This window comes from Carassius carassius, chromosome 5 (assembly GCF_963082965.1).
Source record: "Carassius carassius chromosome 5, fCarCar2.1, whole genome shotgun sequence".
NCBI classification, from domain to species: domain Eukaryota; kingdom Metazoa; phylum Chordata; class Actinopteri; order Cypriniformes; family Cyprinidae; genus Carassius; species Carassius carassius.
In genome coordinates this window covers 40682840-40702092 of record NC_081759.1, presented here as the reverse complement: position 1 = coordinate 40702092, position 19253 = coordinate 40682840, and the positions used below count along the sequence as shown (strand labels likewise).

Genomic DNA, 19253 nt, shown 5'->3' with positions numbered 1-19253 from the left:
CATAAATAGTGCATGGTGATTAGGACTAAAACGAGTGCATTTCTATCTCTAGCTACAACAAAAATTGTACACAAGAACAACATTCGATTCAGATTTTTGTGAATCAAATGATTTTTTAAATTAACGTACTGCCAACTTGGAAGTTCTGTATTAAAATAATTCATGATACCGTTTATAATACAAATTATATAAAAAATCCTATAAATGAAATATTAAATTGTATTCAATTAAGTTATATTCGATTAAATAAGTATTAAAGTCAATTAAACATCAACCCATATTTAGAAAAAATATATATATATTTGTAGATAGAGCAAAAATATCAGCCAACCTCAAACCAGGACCTGAAATGAACAAAAACTAGAGGCAAATACTGCGACAGCAACATTAAAAACAGACTCATGTTGATACCGATAACACTGTAAAGAATGTCAGTGTATATCAAAGTGCATTTGCTGGAATGAAAACAAGATTCTCAATGCAATTAATTTAGGAATGTCCCAGTCACCAAACATGAATCGATTCTTTCAAACAGTTCATTTAAATGATTCAGCGTTTATCTATGTTTTTTCTATTTAGTTGTATTAGTAATGGCTTTATGGTAAGTATTGTAATTTCATGGGTCAGTTTATTGCAGTCGTGAATACAGGTTTACGAGTCGAAGATGATTCTTGTTGGTTAAAAAGATCATTAGAAACCGCGCTTGTTGGACAAAGATGGTTCTCGGTTCAATGAGTTCACTCACTCGAGAACCGCTCGGAGCGATTCTATCCAACTGATTCGACTCACAAGAATGATTCATTCGGACATTAATAATTCATCATGACCACAAGGCAAATCGTGAAGGAAATGCATATAAATCGTAAATAATTAGTCAATAGGAAAATACAAACTGGAAGCACAGTATACTACCATCATCATTTTTAGGATACAAACAAATAAAGCCCAAAACGACTGTACTAGTTCATGCACAACGCTGACAGCGCCAAATAACGGTAGAAAAAAAATAGTGGTGAAATGTTTCTATCCTGCGCTCCTAATGACCATAAACTTCATGATGACAGAATCCATCCACGCTGCATGTGTGTGAAAGAGATGCGCTGCTTAAAATAGCTACACAATGAGCGAGGCTTAAACAGAGCCGAGGACGCGCACTAAACAGCCCAACATGACATCAGACCTCACTTCTCTAAATGTATATCAAACTGGACGCATGCTTTCATTTTAACGATTGAATGCGTCTTTACGCGGCGACGCGCACTATAAGCGAATAATGCTTCTGGCGCGCTCCTTTTTTTAGACGAGTCAGTATGCGTTCAAGAAATACGAATATGAACATATTGAGGATTTGCGCTGCAGAGGAAGTGAAAGTTAGGGTGTATAGGGCTGAACAGTTAGATTAGCAAACCGACTAAGATCCAGCAGGTGTTAGTTAGTTAGCTAAATCAAAAAAAATAAACTGAGTCCTAACACCCGGTTCTCTGCGTCAAACAACTTTGGGTTGTATTTAATTATATTTGCCTGACTTTGAAATGAATGTGCACGGATATATGTCCCTTTGACAGTTTTAACCACGAAACTCATGGTAATGTAATGAATGATACTGACCTGTTTTCTGTGGGGTGACTGAGAGACCTCAAGGGAAAAATTCACCGTCCTAAAAACATTTATTCCAGCCGACAATTTAGTATTTTAAACGTTTTGTTGGCCCATGTTCTCCTGTCTGTCTGTCAATCGGACTTCCTGGATGAACAGCCGCGTGCGCGTATACTGAAGTTCACGAACACACATGCGTGCGCGCACGGAAATAAATGCACATTTCCACAAAGTAGGGTATGCAAAGCAGCACTTTTACCCTCAGTCCAAAATAAACCGATACATAACTATATATGGATGGATCTTTATTAAGTATGATAAAGAAAATAAAAACGCATAGTTATTTCAGTACAGAATAGCTTCTTTAAAAAAAAAAAAACCTCATAAGTGTGTTGTAATGATACATTTGCAAGAATTTCACAATTCTGGGCTTGTTCCTTTAAAAAAATTATTCTATAATAAATGCATGAGTCTCTTACAAATACAGGAAATAATACTTTAACTTTTTAAAAATACTGTCAATTCAGACAAAATGCAAAAAAAGCAATGTCTGACATTGTAGCAGAGGATCAGAAATGTCAGTGATTTTAAGAGTTTTACATCATGAAATCAGTAGCTTTAGATATCACTAACAAACCTTTGTGTGTGTGTGTGTGTGTGTGTGTGTGTGTGTGTGTGTGTGTGTGTGTGTGTGTGTTAGAAAAACAGAATCTTGTCTAACTTTATTAAAGTGTAAGGTGTCATTACATCACATATTTAAAAAAAAAAAAATCCACTTGGGGAGTTCATATGAAACATTGCATGAATTTTTAAAGCCAAATTATTAAAGCATGCTATCTGTGTCTTTAGATTATAAAATAATGATCCCTTAATAGTAAAATCAATGGAATTTTGGTTTCTCAGTTCAAGACCCCTTGAACTTGAAATTAAAAATGCATTCAATCATAAAAGGATTGTGTCAAAACTCGTCACAAGAATCCTAGACATACTGATGATTTTTAGTCTACGAGTGTAAACAAACACTGTGTATCACTTGACCAGTTGTAGTAATAAATACTTTATGAAGGTTTAGGGGACATCAATCGAGCGCAGAGGGAATCTATGCAGAGACGAATATGACACTATAGATACGATAAAGACGCTTTTAATTATGACGCAGCGTTTCACTAATATCAAACAAAAATACCTCTGCAAGACGATGAATATGCATAATAAATATGAATGCCAAGAAACACGGACTTACCGAGTCAATCCAGGTTCAACTCCATAGAAGACCGGTTATAAGCGAATGTTTTCAGACGAATAGAGTACAACTCCACTTTATATCTCCTGTAGCCCCTTTAATAAGGAATGTCGAGGGAAATAAACTTCCAAACTCATTGCAAGTGGCGTCTTGGAGCTCCTACATGAAAATGCATCAACCTGTTTTATTTTCGACAGACGTCATGACTATCTCTCTCTCTCCCTCTCTCTCTCTCTCTCTCTCTCTCTCTCTCTCTCTCTCTCTCTCTCTCTCTCTCTCTCTCCGTCGGTGGGATGATAAAGCGTCCATCCAGATCACGTTATGATCTCCAGCTCAGACACTGTACCTATAATAAACCCCGAGCACGAGCGTCTTTCACGAGCCCTTCGCACCTGCTACAAAGTAACAGCGCTGATAAACGAGCTGGATACTATTATATCAAAGAGCTCTGGAACCCAACAGCGCCACCTGCCGCTTGTGAGAGGAACAACCCATTAACACACAATAGAGATGATGACAGAATTCGCAGATCACTTAAAAGAAAAATACTATGATAGGATTATAATCTAGTGTAATGATGATTAGTTCGAGGAGTTAATGTAGGTTACTCATCCTGGCCATAATATCATATTTTACAATATTTATGCATAGCATATGTCTGACCAAGCATGAGTTCTTGCTCAAACTTACCGTGTGTTTTAAACACCTGTTAATCTGTGAATCTAACTGCTAACTGATCACCTAAAAATACATTTAATGATGATGTTATAATAATAATTATTGTTTTTTATGTTGTTGTAGCCTACATGTGTAATTTATATCAAGTTTCTAATCCAGTTCTTTACTATTATTTGTCCTCTAATAGTCTATTTTTATTATTATTCATGTATTATTATTTATAGTAGCAGGAGAAGTAGTAATAGTATGCCTTTTTTTGCAATACAATGGAGAGATGCTTTTTAAAAACATGATATAGGCCTATTGCTATAAGTGTTACTGACTTATCTATAAAACCTAGAAAGCGTGTATTAGAAATAAACTATTTCACTTAGGCTAATAAATCATGCTTGCTCATCAGGAAAACAAAAATGTCAAAAATTATGATAAACAATTACACGAATAGCCTATAATATGAGCTTTGCAGAATGAATGAAACAGCCCTATTCAAACCAGTTTGTGGGATGGAAAATAAACTCAGGGTTCATTCAAAGCAGTTCCTATTACAGACACATAATGGAACTAAATTATAAATAATTTCTGATTTTCATGAATGTGTTTTCATAATTACATATATACGATTACCCTTCTCACTCGCTCTCTCTCTCTCTCTCTCTCGCTCTCACGTCATACTTGCGCGCTAGCTGTTCAAACTACATTTCCCATCATGCACTGCTCGAAAACCTCCACCAATCAGATTCCTTGGCCTACCCATTGAAAAAAAGAGGCTCGAGTCGAGACTGAAAACGTTGTAGGTGCAGTGTTATTGTTTACACATATATATTTTTTTATATAATAAATGGCCTCGACTCTGCTGTCACCCATGGTGGATTATTATAACGACGAGGAAGAGCTAGACAGTGTGGATGAAGATGAAGATCGCAGTTTCAGAGGCAGAGACTCGGAAGAAGGTGAGTACGCACGATAATTTACGTTTATTTACCTTTGAATCTCTTTCACATATGATTTATGGACTGAGAGACATGTTTAATTTGTTAATGAGTGAACTGGCTGTAGATTGGTATTGAAATTCGGGCTCTGTTGTACGTGTTTTGAGGTGTTTTCTGTTTAACGATATTTTAGAGCTAACTAGATTGTTTATGTGTCATTAAATGCGTATATTGATATTTTTAGAGCTGAATGATGGTTATGTAAGCATTAAACCGAATGACGGTTATGTATTTTCTTATAGCTTCATGTTTTATGTGATATTCAGCCTATTGATAAACAGTTAGCAATTAGCACGCGACAGGAAACAAATACTTTAAGTAGATGTTTTGTTGTTGTTGTGGTTGTCGTTTTCACACATGAAGCCTCGAAGTCATGTGCACCAGAGGATTTATTGTTTAAATGTAACATGTTTTAGGAAACAGATGATTTATGTTGGCAAACATAAACATGTTAGCCTCTGCTGGTGTCATAAACACAGGAGATGAGACTTCAGAGAGCAGATCAAGTGTGCATGACATCATTTATTTACTCCATCAACTCTTAAAAAAAGAAAAAAAAACTTATTTTTTTACCTTTATTAACTTTTTCCAATATGTATCAAGCTCATCATGCAGTTCTGAGAGAAATAGATGTATAGCATTCTGAAATATGTCACCTCACCAATACTGAATTATGATCTCATAAAATAAAATTATTTTGTTGAAATTAAACTACAGAGCATATGGTATTCTACAATAGGCCAGCGATTGTCTTCATAGAAACAATATAGAAGTTCATTGAAAATTGTCCCCAAAGACATTTCTTTTTCTTTTTTTGTGACTTTAAAATGTTAAATTCTATTATATGTATTCTGCTCGTGCATGCGTTATCATTTTGTAAATTTAATTTAAAAACTACAAATCCTTCTTTAAATTGAATATTTGTGTTTTTCAAACTTCATTGGTCAAATGAACAATCAAATGAAGAAGTGCAATCAAAAATTAATTGATAAAGAGTTCACAAGTACAGCATTTATTACGGGTAATAGGGATGGGACGGTATGAAAATTTAATATCATGATTATAGTGACTAAAATTATCACGATTATCAATATTATCACGGTTTTGTTGAAACGAGATGAAAGTGTTCAAAAATAGTTGATGCTCACACTGAAAACATTTCAGCAAGTTTTATATTTAATAATCAACAAACTAGGGCTGCAACTAACGATTATTTTGATAATCGATTAATCTGTCGATTATTTTTACGATTAATCGATTAATCGGTTTATGTACTTATATTTTAGTTTTTCCCATTTTTTCCCCAAGTAAATTATTAATAAATGGTCTTTATCCTTCAGCATAGATTTTTAAGAGATTTTAACCATTTTGCACTGTCATATCCTAATCAAAAATATACCTGGAGTTGTTTTATTGTGTTAGTAATCCTTTGTCGAACTCTTCTGCAATCAGAACACTGACCCATACTCAAATTTCACAAGGAGATTTAAAATAATGTTTTCACCGTGGCAGTCCTTAGAGCTCCTAAAGTAGTTTAACATCCCGAACGAAGCTTATTAAGGAATCTTTCAGAACATATTTTCACGAAGAATAAGGATAAAACAGAATAAAATTGCAGTGCATTGTATTTTATTATTTACTGGGAAACAGCTTTATAGCTTTTGCTGTGAAATTGTAAACAATCCTTCGAATAAAGTGCCAGTGGCATGAAACCTGAATGGAACTCACAATTTAAAGTAAAATCCATCAGAAGGTTGTCCAGAAAAAAAAATTGGACAGTCACACACAAAAAACCTGCTGTGTGAAAAAGAGCAGTGAATACTTAGAAAAAAAGTGCATTTCAAATATCTTTAAACATTTACCTCTCTCATTCAGTCATAATTAGGCTGCACGACTGAATTTTGAACTGTTAAACGACAAACTGATCACAGAACATGTTTGTAAAGCTTTAAATGTTAACTGTTAAAAAGCAATGTTATCAGCTTTTACGACTAAACATTTGCAAACAACATTGTACTGGAGAATCTGCACAAATGAAAGTCTTAGGGGCCGTTCACAAATCGCGCCTAAAAACGCGTGGAAAACGCTAGGCGCACCGCTTTCTCCTCCTTTCCAAAGCGCTCGGACAGAAGATCCCCTGAGGCGTCTGCCTTTGCTAAGCAACCATGACGTGCTCTCTCCTTGAAGACGCGGAAATTTCAGCAAAGGATAAATGGATTTGCAGCTCAAAAAATCGCTTGCAGTAGCTCTGCTACTAAATTTATTTCAAAATGGAAATCCATATACAACTATGATCAGCTGTTCCTTTCATCTTGACTGAGCTTTTAACGTTGTTACGGGAAAGGATGAAGCTGATTGGTTAGTTCTTGTCACATGACCCGCGGTGCGCTTGCAGCATTCTGAAAAGTTGAGATGTTTTTAACTCGATGCGGTGCGGTGTTGGAAATAACGAACTTGAGCGCGCAAAAGACGCGATATGTGAACGTCCCCTTAAACAGTTCAGTAGTGCAGAGTTTACAGGTTACTCTTCTTTTTTGAAGGCTCAAAGTAAAGTACTCCCAGTCTCCCATATCCCGCTAAATGCTGCAGAGACGCTGTTCGGGAAGCACGTGACATAAAACAAGGCCAGCTATTGGCTATTCGCTACTTCTCCTGCTGTACTGGCTGAGTAAAACCTCCGGTGGCTCATTACTGCCACACTTTGGTCACCGCAGATTTGAAATATGCAATTTTTATTTGCCGCTTACGGCAAATAAAAGTTATTTAGCATCGAATCGATGACTAAATTAGTTGGCAACTATTTTAATAATCGATTTTTATCGATTAAATCGATTCGTTGTTTCAGCTCTACAACAAACAACTAATAAAACAAGCAACTCTATGCACTTAATTTAAAGAAAGATTAAATTCTGTGGCATTTCCTTCCTTACAATGAAAAGTGTAGAAGCATAGAAAAGCATAGAAAAGTCACTGACTTTCGCCATTCCTTCTCGAAAAAAAACAAAAAAAACATTGTGTGCTGCGCTTGCGTCAGACTGTTGCTGGCTGGACATGATTTAATAGTGAGTTATTAAAACCGCGATAATCAAACACGGTTTTAATGATAATTCATTTTTAAACGATATTACTAACCTTCAGCACATTTTATCACGGTTATCAATAAAACCGGTTATCGTCCCATCCCTAACGGGTAATAAGTTTAATCAATTTTGCCTCCTTGCTGAATTAAAGTATGCAACTGCTTGAATGCAAGTGTCTTTAGAAGCAGCTGATGATGTAGTATTTGTCTATTAGTGTGGGCATTTGTCTTTTTACTACTGCGGGAATGTGTGTTTTGTGCAGTTTGTATATATATTATACATAAACATATATCTTTATTGATTTATTTCACGTTCTACCCCATAAAAAGCTTAATATGCAACTCAGCGTGTTGCGTTCATATTCTGGGCTATATATCTGGGCTATAAATAATGTGTTTTTTTTTTTACCTTAAACCGCATAAGCAAATTGCATTACACCAAATACACAAAATAATGTTCTTTTTAAAACATCATATGACTCCTTTAAGAATGAGATGAAACTGCCATGTGTGTCCACTAGATGATGCTGTATATGTGCAGTTATTATCACTTTAATAAACTGGATGGCATCCCAAAAGGAGTTCAGTGGAGTCAAGTTTGGGTTTTGTGCAAGAGAGTCATGTCTTATTCTATACTGTACAATTAATTTATTGATGTATTTTTGTTATTGTAGACACAGAAGATGCCAGTGAAACAGATCTGGCCAAACATGATGAGAATGATTATGTTGAAATCAAAGAACAGTAAGTATTCTTACTAATTTATTATCATTTCTTAATGACAAATGCACGCATCATTTCTTTGAGATGTCCTGTTTATGTTGATTTCAGGATGTATCAGGACAAATTGGCATCCCTGAAAAGACAGCTACAACAACTGCAAGAAGGTGACTGGAAATACATAAATTCACTATTTCAAAAATTATTATTAGTATTAGTATTTTTAGAAATACACAATTCATTTTGGAGTCCAGCACTTTGAATACAAAAGTACACAGAATTTATATTTTCTTTAATGTACAAATGTTACTCTACATCAACAGTTTCCTAATAAGTAAAAAATAACGATGCTTTTTCTCTAAAAAAAAGAAAAAGAAAACATTTTTAATTACTGTTAACTTTAATATAACTATTGGAGTATTGCACGTGTATCTCTCTATAAAACATTATTATTTTTCTTATTGAAATATTAAACACCCTGTAAACAATAATACAATAAATATTAAACCTATTTTTTTTGCGTTAATATTTTAAATAACTGCTTGCGCTTGCTTAGAATAAATGGACTAATATTATTTGAATCCTTTGCGTTTATTCGAGCACTATAGAACACACACACGTTCATAGAAATTATATATGATTTCCATACGGCCGTCTTCTAAACAAACTGATTTCTCGTTTGCAGTTTCTAATAACTAAATGAATATGTATTTCCACAGGCACACTGCAGGAGTACCAGAAGAGAATGAAGAAGCTTGATCAGCAGTATAAAGAGAGACTTCGCGGCGCCGGTGAAGATCAGATATAATAAAGCTTTTACATCTTTTCAATATTTCTGGAGCCAACCTTGCATTATTAATGCGTATCTCCTTTTCTGTTCTTCCCCTCCAATCTCTTTATCTCTTCAGACCTCTTTCTACAACTTGAGGTAAGCTCCAAATTATACCTGTGGATTTGTAAACAGCTGTGAAGGGTTAATTAATGATAAATGTCTTGAAGACAGAGCAGGTGGAGAGGAACTACATCAAAGAGAAGAAAGCAGCGGTGAAGGAGTTTGACGATAAGAAAGTGGAACTGAAGGAAAATCTTATTGCAGAGCTGGAGGAGAAGAAGAAGATGATCGAGAATGAGAAATTGACCATGGAGCTGACAGGAGGTTTTTTGCAAGCCTTTCTTAATATTGCAAATCCCATTCCTATTGCAGAATGTTCAGCTATTCTCTTTTGTATTAAAAGAAAAAAAAACGGAAGACAAAAAGGGACTTTCAAGCTTCAAAAAGATCAAACAAAAAAAGCACCATAAAAGTATCCCTCTCTGGTGAATTCACAAGAGAAGTAGCAATGTCCTATTCATAAATGTATCATTCTTTTGAGTCAAAGAATCGTTGTTCTGATTTATAAAAGCAAACTGAATGATTCGTTCACTGGTCCACAATTTAATACACAGACACAATGATCCAGTCACAGTGGTTAACTCACTGGAGAGAGGGCGATTATCATATGACTTCAGAAGATGCTTTAATTATATTTCTATGCTGTTCTTTCATCATTCTTTTGAAGGCCGGAAGCCATTCATTGAAGTCGTATGAAAAACAATTGCCTGTTACAGCCTTGACAATTCCTCGTTTTTGACTTTTTTACACATATTCCTTTAAATCTTGTTGGCTGTCTATTTATTCATTTTAGATTCTATGGAGATGAAACCTATAATGACCCGGAAGCTGCGGAGACGACCCAATGACCCTGTGCCGATTCCAGACAAGCGGAGAAAGCCTGCACCTGATATCCTCAACGGAAACAAGAGCTCATCTTTTATGCATCTGTAGATTTAATTCCATTTCTAGTGTAGTCAAACTCCAAAACAATGACCTTTAGTATTAAACAGGCTGATATTGATGCTGTACCTTTAAGAGTTTATGATGTAAATGAGCTCTCTTTTTTTTTTTAATAAGCAGATTTTCTTAACTCTCCTCACCTCAGTTAAACTATTTACTCACTGATGAACAGATCACGGAGGATCTGAGAACCTTGAACAAGGTAGGGTTACGCCACAGCATGACTGTAATTGGCTGCATTTTTATGAAGCCTGGCTAAGTACAAATTTCACTGCATCACACATACAGTGCTTCTTGGCCTGATTTTCAATATGTCTCATTCTACAGCAATACTATCGTCAGTCAAATTGAAATACACTTGCATATCCGTTTGCAGGCTATGAGATTAGGAAAAAGTGTGATGGGAAAGGTTTTAATCAATTTCTATTTCATGAAAATGTGATGAAAGTCTTCATGACTCACATCTTGGCTTCTTAGGATATTAATTAACTTATCGATTTATTTATTTTCATAAGGTCTCTATTAGGTAATGAGATTTTCAGGAGATTCTACCTATTAATTGTGTTTTATTACTCAAAGTGATATAAGAGAAAATTCATAACATTTTTATTTTCATAAGTTTTTAAAGCTGCAAAAACAGTCATTATTTTTCGACTGATGTACTATTGGATTTACTGCTGATTTGACCGAGATCTATCATCTTGATTGTCTATATCTGTTGTTTTTTTGTTTGTTTTGAAACCGAGATTGCTGAAGAAAACCAAAACAATCTTCCTTATGTGCTTTATTTCTTTTATAGCTTAAATCTCCCAAAAGACCAGGTACGGACGTTTTGTCGTTTAGAGGTGATTCCCCAGAAATTCCCATCAGTTTAGCCACAAAGGTTGTGAAATGAGTTGAAAACGATGTGTGTGTGATGTTTCCAGTGTCCCCGTCCTCTCCGGAGCCCTTCCCGTCGACTCCGGTGGACACTCCATCCCAGCGCTACGAGGCACGGATCGAGGAGGGCAAACTTTACTATGATAAGAGATGGTAAGGTTCTCTCGTTATTGTGACTTCATTACACTGTTCAGATCTCTAGACGTCACACTGATATTTCTCATCTCTGACAGGACATGATGGTTTGTGTATTCATGAGCTCAGTGATTATTAATGTTGGTTTAAAGAGATGATGTCCCAGGGTAAAGCACAGTGACCTTGACCCTCTGATTCCTGAAAAACTGAAACCTAAACAACTCTTGGAGACACTCTCTAGAGTTTTATACTGACCACAAGATGGAGCAACCGTCCTTCTGATGGTCAATTCTGTTACATTATAGTTACATAAAGGACAGACACATCACAGAGCTGAGATGAGACTATCTATCTATCTATCATTCTATCTATCGTTCTATCTATCTGTCTGTCTGTCCGTCCGTCCATCCATCCATTCATCCATCCATCCATCCATTCATCTTCTAGCATTCCATCAATCTTTCCATCTATCTATCTACTGTTCTATCCATCTATCCATCTACTGTTCTATCCATCCATCCATCCATCTTCTAGCATTCCATCTATCCATCCATCCATCCATCCATCCATCTTCTAGCATTCCATCTATCCATCCATCCATCCATCCATCTTCTAGCATTCCATCTATCCATCCATCCATCCATCTTCTAGCATTCCATCTATCCATCCATCTATCCATCTACTGTTCTATCCATCCATCCATCCATCTATCTATCCGTCTATCCATCCATCCATCCATCCATTCATTCATCTTCTAGCATTCCATCCATTTATCCATCTATCTATCTACCTTTCTATCCATCTATCCATCTACTGTTCTATCCATCCATCCATCCATCCATCTTCTAGCATTCCATCTATCCATCCATCCATCCATCTATCCATCCATCCATCTTCTAGCATTCCATCTATCCATCCATCTATCCATCTACTGTTCTATCCATCCATCCATCCATCTATCTATCTGTCTATCCATCCATCCATCTATCTATCCATCTACCGTTCTATCCATCTATCTATCTACCGTTCTATCATCTATCCATCTACCGTTCTATCCATCCATCCATCCATCTTCTAGCATTCCATCTATCTATCTATCCATCCATCCATCCATCCATCCATCCATCTATCCATCCATCTTCTAGCATTCCATCCATCCATCCATCCATCCATCCATCCATCCATCATCTATCTATCTATCTATCTATCTATCTATCTATCTATCTATCTATCTATCTATCTATCTATCTATCTATCTATCTATCTATCTATCTATCTATCTATCTATCCATCTACTGTTCTATCCATCCATCCATCCATCTATCTATCCGTCTATCCATCCATCCATCCATCCATCCATCCATTCATTCATCTTCTAGCATTCCATCCATCTATCATCTATCTATCTACCGTTCTATCCATCTATCCATCTACCGTTCTATCCATCCATCCATCCATCTTCTAGCATTCCATCTATCTATCTATCCATCCATCCATCCATCCATCCATCCATCCATCTATCCATCCATCTTCTAGCATTCCATCCATCCATCCATCCATCCATCTATCCATCTATCCATCTATCATCTATCCATCTATCTATCTATCTATCTATCTATCTATCTATCTATCTATCTATCTATCTATCTATCTATCTATCCATCTACTGTTCTATCCATCCATCCATCCATCTATCTATCCGTCTATCCATCCATCCATCCATTCATTCATCTTCTAGCATTCCATCCATCTATCATCTATCTATCTACCGTTCTAGCCATCTATCCATCTACTGTTCTATCCATCCATCCATCTTCTAGCATTCCATCTATCCATCCATCCATCCATCTATCCATCCATCCATCTTCTAGCATTCCATCTATCCATCCATCTATCCATCTACTGTTCTATCCATCCATCCATCCATCTATCTATCCGTCTATCCATCCATCCATCCATCTATCTATCTATCTATCTATCTATCTATCTATCTATCTATCTATCTATCTATCTATCTATCTATCTATCTATCTATCTATCTATCTATCCATCTACCGTTCTATCCATCTATCTATCTACCGTTCTATCATCTATCCATCTACCGTTCTATCCATCCATCCATCCATCCATCTTCTAGCATTCCATCCATCCATCCATCCATCCATCCATCCATCCATCCATCTATCTTGGGGAGTTGCATTCCCCATTTGTCCATACGTTTGTCTTTGGTTTTAGTGTATTTCTTTGGTATTATGTCTTCTGATATTTCTCATTTCAATAAAAAAAGAGAGGGATATAAATAAAAAAACACCCTAGCATCCACCCCGGGTACCCTAGCAACCGCGTAGCACCACAGAAACCACATACAATCTATTAATCGACATTTAAAATTTCTGATTTAATATTTCCCATCTATCTATCTATCTATCTATCTGTCTGTCTGTCTGTCTGTCTGTCTGTCTGTCTGTCTATCTATCTATCCATCTATCCATCGTTCTATCATCTATCCATCCATCCATACATCATTATAAAGGCTTATTTTTATTATATATAATTTATTTTTATTTTTTTCTTCAATTCTGGCATTGAAGTAGCATGGAATGCAGAAGAGATAATTTAAGTTTAAATGTCTTAAGCTTGAAGTGTTCAGATTTATATTGTGTTTGTGCTGTAAGCTGTTCTCTGTAATATCTCAGTTATCACTGTAAGCTGTTATTCCTGTCGCTGCGTGTACATGAGGTTGTGTATGTGGTGAAGTTTCCTGTGACAGGATTCAGGTCATGCATTGCAGACATGGTGTTTACCGCCGTCTGTGTCATGATATCATCCACATATTTTGACACACAGTACTCGGTACAGACTAAATAAATGATCTATATTTCATTGTTTGTGTGATGGTAGTGCACAGGAAGCTTGTTGTTTAGGATGAAGTCTGAAGCTGTCTCTGTCTTGTGCATTTGTGACATTAAACGTCAGGAATGCCTCTGGATTTTTATGAGTGTGTCAGCATGCGTTCATCCAGTCTTGCCCTTTAGACAGTGGGCTGCCGTAGCTTTCAGAAATGCAATATTTGTGTGCAGATGAGGAGAAAGTGAGCGGAGGAGGACGTGTGGTTTAGGGTGATACCACGGGCACTAAATGTATAATGTTCCATGTACATTAAATGCAGTTTTATTCTGCTATTATAGTATTTATAGTTATGCTGCTATCTGAACTCTTCCAGACGACGTTTTTGTGAGAAGTTTAAAGCCACAGGCGACTTTTGCTCTGTGTTTTAATAGATGACAAACTCTCTCTCTCTAATTAGTGGCATTTGCATTGCATTGCTTTTGGGCCCTCAGCGAAATAAATCATAGTTTACTTGACTTGTAAAAGTGAGTTTGCAGTCTGTATTCAGTGTGATGTAAAAAAAAAAAAGATTTAAGTTATCCTCTTTAGCGGGTTGCATGCCAGAAACAAACATACAGTGTGAACGGTATTTGTGATTCACAAATTTATTGCTGCTCAATCTATGCTGTTCATGTTTTACCTGTATTCTGTACTAACTGTAATGCAATATGTGTGCTTAAATATAATGCAATAATAAAAGGGAATAATTGCATTTTAGGCATGCATAATTGCATATAAGAAAAGCTCACATACAGTACCCCTAAAGGGATTTTTCTCTTAAGGTCTTACATTTTTTTCAGGATCTCAAATGACCAATGCTCTTATTGTTTCAGGTACCATAAAAGTCAACCAATCTATCTGGAGTCCAAGGAGAACACCAAGATCAGCTGTGTCATCAGCTCTGTGGGGACCAATGAGGTTTGTGTCTGATTCTCTCCTCTGATTGGTGCTAAACAAATGACTGTGCTCTTCAAAACTAATGACCTGCTCAGAGGGGGAATAAACAGCAGGTTATTGAGATCAGCACAAGTGCATCAGCTCTAGAGGGCCAGAAGAGGAAACTCTCTTTTAGTCGCTCTTATTTATTATCTTCTGCATCCATATAAAACTGTACGAGGATGTCTTTCCGATAGCTTTTGTCTCATTTGCATCCTTTTAATGCCAGCATCAGTAGCACACTGCATAGATCTGGACGTTTACTCGCTGAGCCAGTGGCTTTGGAGCACAAATCACTGTTTGGGATTCGTTTGGATGCTGGAAGAAGGTAGTGCAGGATGAATACTGAAGTGCTTTGACTTGGATTTCAACTCTCTTGCAGATCTGGGTGAGAAAGACAAGCGACAGTACGAAGATGAGGATCTATTTAGGACAGCTGCAACGAGGGGCCTTCATCATCCGACGCCGATCAGCAGCGTAGACGTCCTGTGTGTGTGTGTGTGGGTGCGTGCGTGCGTGCGTGTGTGTGTGTGTTTTTTTTTTAAACAAACATTTTTAAGCTCTTCCTCTTTTACCAAGTCAGTTACTACATGCATGAAATTACCTCCTGTCTCTCAAATTATTTTTCTATCACTCTCACACATATGGAATAGATTTCCCAACGAATATCATGAAATGTTTCACGTTTATGTTTATTTTTGCCTTTTTGTTATCTATGAACTTTGCATTGTATGTGTAATGCAGTCTCAGTGTCTGAGGTAAGGCTCAAATCTTTACTGTTTGATCTCAAAGAGCTTAAAACACCTTGAGATTGTATTCTATTACAGTGAGGCATTTACAAATCTTATTTAGTTGTATTTTTTTTTCTTTGATATGTAATGCCATAATCTGTTCTCTCCATGCATTTGTAAGTTTACAGGATTTGAAATTACTTTGCTAGTTTTAATTTTGTATTCAGTTGAGTATTAAATAAATTTGGTTCAAACAGTACAAAACAACATTTGTTTCTTCCGAATAGTTTTTGTGCTGTAAATTGACCTTGTTTTTAATGCCCTTCTACTTGCATGTATAATCCGAAGCATTCATTTACATTTTATTTTTTTTCTTGGCAGATGCTTTTTTTTAAATTATTATTTTTTTATTTACTTAGATTTTTTGTAGAGCCTAGGTAAACTAACCTTAGATCCCACGATTTGTATTATTTTTGGTATGCATGTTCTGTTTATATTCTGACACCGATTAAAGCACTAGTTTACCAAAAAATGAAAATTCCCAAATTAAGACACTTTTAACTTCACATGAGTCTGTCTGCATTGAAAAAGTATTCTGGTCTGAATCAGCACAAAAATATGGACAGAAAACTTTCTGAACAGATATGTTGGTTTATTTTAATGTACTTTTTCACTGCAGGAATTGTTGTTATGGATTATGGACTCCTATTTTAGCTGGAAGTGATCGTTTAAAGTTAAAACACCTTTATGATAGGTTTGTTTCTTACAAACAAATTTACTGCAGGAGATCTATTGGTGAAGAAACAAACTCCTTTAAAACACGGATGGCCTGAGCATGAGTAACATTTTAACTATGCCTTTAATTCATTGGAGGTCATTTCTCATTTGCATAGTTTAAATTGTCTCAATGCTCAGCTGTTGCTTCAAATTGCTTCAAATTTTTCCATGAAAATGAATGACATCATATAGGAATGATATTTCCATTCACTTATGTGAGTTAAATGATGACAAAGCTATTCTCCCTATTCACCAAAGAGTTCTGGAAATTTACTCACCCAAGATGTAGATGAGGTTATTTCTTCATCAGAACAGATTTGGATAAATTTTGCGTTATATAATTACCTCAGAAAACATCATCCTGTCTCAATCAGGAGAGGAATATGCACACATCCAGTGGAAACTGTCCAAAACCGTTCCAAGCAAATAAGTTGGGGGATTTTTATGAGAAGACAACAGGAGATAGACTTCACTGGAGGAAGCGTTGTTATGGATTATGGTCTAAGAGCATCTTAATGATGGATTTGTTTCTTACAAACACACAGCTACACTTAGATTTGAATGTTTTGAGGAAATGCATTAAAAAAAAAAGATAAATGAAAACTAGACTGTTGTCCTTGTGATTTTGAGTCTTCTCTGTTACCTTATTTTGGATGTTTTTGTTGTTGTTGTTTGTTTTCTCGCCATTTCAAATGACAGGCCATTCTTTTATTCTCCAGTTCAAAACTCAATTCCTCCCCAAAACACAAACCTTTTTTTTAATTATTATTATGAATTCGGAAAGACTTTCTTTTCTTTGTAACATGCAAATCAGCAGTGATGTAGTTCTCCTTCTAATTCATGCCATATGTACTAAATTCCCATTTACTCAAAAGCTTTTGAACAGATCTCCTGTGAGATATTATTAATGAACATTATAGGTTTTGGTAAAGCCATCTGCATTATCAAATTTTCAAAAACAATATCTAAACTCCTTTTTTAAAGGCCGGTCACTAATTATTGCATGACCTCTGTAAAAACGCAATCCACAAAAACTCAATTTAGTCATTGCATTTAAATACACAGTTCCTCCAGGGTCGATCAGAATTAAATAAATCACCAGTCAAATCAATGATCCCTAATTACTGGAATCGATACTAGTACGGGTCAGCAAGGGTGCATTAGATACAAATACATAGTAATGACCAAGTGATGTATTCTCAGTCTTTAACCTGTTATTATTTGGTCTTGGGGAAAGGATTTCATTAAAGCTTTTCAGCGCTGAACAGTTAATGTGCCTTATTAGTGTGTTTGTAAATGGTAATACTGCAGCTCTCAGTGCGCTGGATCTCTGGACACCAGCTCAGCTTCAGCTTCTCCGTTTCAATCATGTTTCACACAGTGCTGTGAAGCAGGTGCCCAGCCATTACCTGTTCCACTCTGAATCTTGCTGCTCATGGGACGTCTGGCTGATTGAAGTTTGGCCCTGGGTTCCTCTGGTTTGTTAAGGGGAATATCATAAGGGTTTGATATGTGCTTCAGGTCACTCTGCGCATTTGTATTTCCTTCTGCTTTATCTGTGAAAGGCTGACCTGTGTGAAGTTGTAGAAGGAAGAAGTAGGTTTTGAAGTTTCTTCTTCACTCTCACGAGTGCCACTTCTGAAGGTTCAAGTTCTGTATAATGGGACAGTTCACCCAAACATTTACATTCTGAGAATTTGAAATCTCTAAACTTTTTAGTCTCTTTCATGCAAACAAGCAGCATTACATAGCTTTATTTTTTTTTTAAGTGTAGCTCTCAAATCACTCTAGCAATTCTGCTTTTAAACTTGGTGAATGGTGAAAATGACAAAAAAGAAAAAAAAAGAAATAATTTTTGGATGGGGGGTGGGGGGGATTGAATTACTTGAGCGTGATATTTCATGTTTTTAGTGTATTTTCTACATCTGAATTCTCAAGTTGACATTTGAGCAACTTTAATTTTTTTATAGAATTGTATTTTTCGAACAGCAATTGAACCATATTCAGTTAAAACTCAAATTTTGAAAATATTATATCTAAATTTCAGGTAGAGAGTGACATTTTGTTTCACTTAAGTGAGTTAAAAGATGACAAAAATATTCTCTTTATTCACCCAAAAATCTGCCGAAAATGTACTCACCCTCAGCTCATCCAAGATGTAGAGTTTATTTTACTGGACAAAGCTTTAGGGATTATGGTTTCATTGGTGTATTTGTTTCTTGCAAACACACAACTTTTCATTTTAAGGGATGGACTGGAGTGCTGTGGATTACTGTGATGTTTTTATCATTCTGACGGCACCCATTTACTGCAGAGCATCCATTGATGAGACACTGATGCAATGCTACATTTCTCCAAATCTGATGAAGAACTCATCTGCATCTCAGATGAACTGAGAATTAGTACATTTTCATTTCGGGGTGATTCCTATTCCTTTTCCAAGCTTGATGTAGTATTTAAAGTGGCTGCATGCAATTTTCTTCTGCTTGTTCTTGTCTTTCATCCAACGCTTTTGTCTATATAATCTTTTCCCACATTTTCATTCAAATATGCATTGTGGTGTTCAGACCTTCTTTGTAGAGATTTATCATCTGCCACAAGTTGTAACTGTGAAAATTAATTTGTTGTTCACAGCCTTTCTTTTTACATCTCTCTGATTTACATATCTCTGGCTACATGTTGTATTCTTGCACGCTGATGCTTAACAGCTGCTACATGAATATGTGATGTTTCACACACCTCTGTTTCTTGAGGGGAAACTAGAGCC

At 36.0% G+C, this 19253-nt stretch overlaps 2 protein-coding genes across 5 annotated transcripts in view; one reads left to right on the top strand and one right to left on the bottom strand.

Annotated features, from left to right (window-relative positions):
* LOC132141616 (serine/threonine-protein kinase TAO3-like) overlaps window positions 1-3085 on the bottom strand; it is a 57442-nt gene extending 54357 nt beyond the window's left edge. The window contains exon 1 of one of the 2 annotated variants that reach the window (XM_059551301.1): window positions 2840-3085. The gene's annotated coding sequence lies outside the window, so the exon portion shown is untranslated. Of the gene's footprint in view, window positions 1-1608; window positions 1775-2839 lie in introns of those variants that run through there. The other variant, XM_059551300.1, reaches the window with a different exon arrangement.
* A 1167-nt stretch (window positions 3086-4252) lies between these two features.
* On the top strand, window positions 4253-15976 carry LOC132141615 (sin3 histone deacetylase corepressor complex component SDS3-like). Of its 3 annotated transcripts, XR_009433906.1 has the most exons (13): window positions 4255-4467; window positions 8260-8329; window positions 8417-8472; window positions 9025-9096; window positions 9214-9233; window positions 9305-9461; window positions 9991-10077; window positions 10271-10341; window positions 10939-10984; window positions 11066-11171; window positions 14876-14960; window positions 15361-15707; window positions 15771-15976. XR_009433906.1 is itself a non-coding variant. In XM_059551299.1 (12 exons), the coding sequence occupies exons 1-12, from the start codon at window positions 4356-4358 to the stop codon at window positions 15457-15459; spliced, it is 957 nt and encodes a 318-aa protein (XP_059407282.1). In that variant the 5' UTR covers window positions 4253-4355; the 3' UTR covers window positions 15460-15976. The 3 variants fall into 3 exon arrangements, 2 of the variants coding, with proteins under 2 accessions (XP_059407282.1, XP_059407281.1); XM_059551299.1 differs by having other exon boundaries at window positions 4253-4467; window positions 10939-10960; window positions 15361-15976; XM_059551298.1 differs by having other exon boundaries at window positions 15361-15976.
* Window positions 15977-19253: the final 3277 nt, after the last annotated feature.

Coding starts and splice junctions, on each gene's coding strand:
- LOC132141615 (XM_059551298.1), top strand. CDS start 4,356: ATGGCCTCGACTCTGCTGTCACCCATGGTGGATTATTATAACGACGAG. Junction 9,234..9,304: donor ACCTCTTTCTACAACTTGAG/GTAAGCTCCAAA, acceptor AATGTCTTGAAG/ACAGAGCAGGTGGAGAGGAA. Junction 9,462..9,990: donor GACCATGGAGCTGACAGGAG/GTTTTTTGCAAG, acceptor TATTCATTTTAG/ATTCTATGGAGATGAAACCT.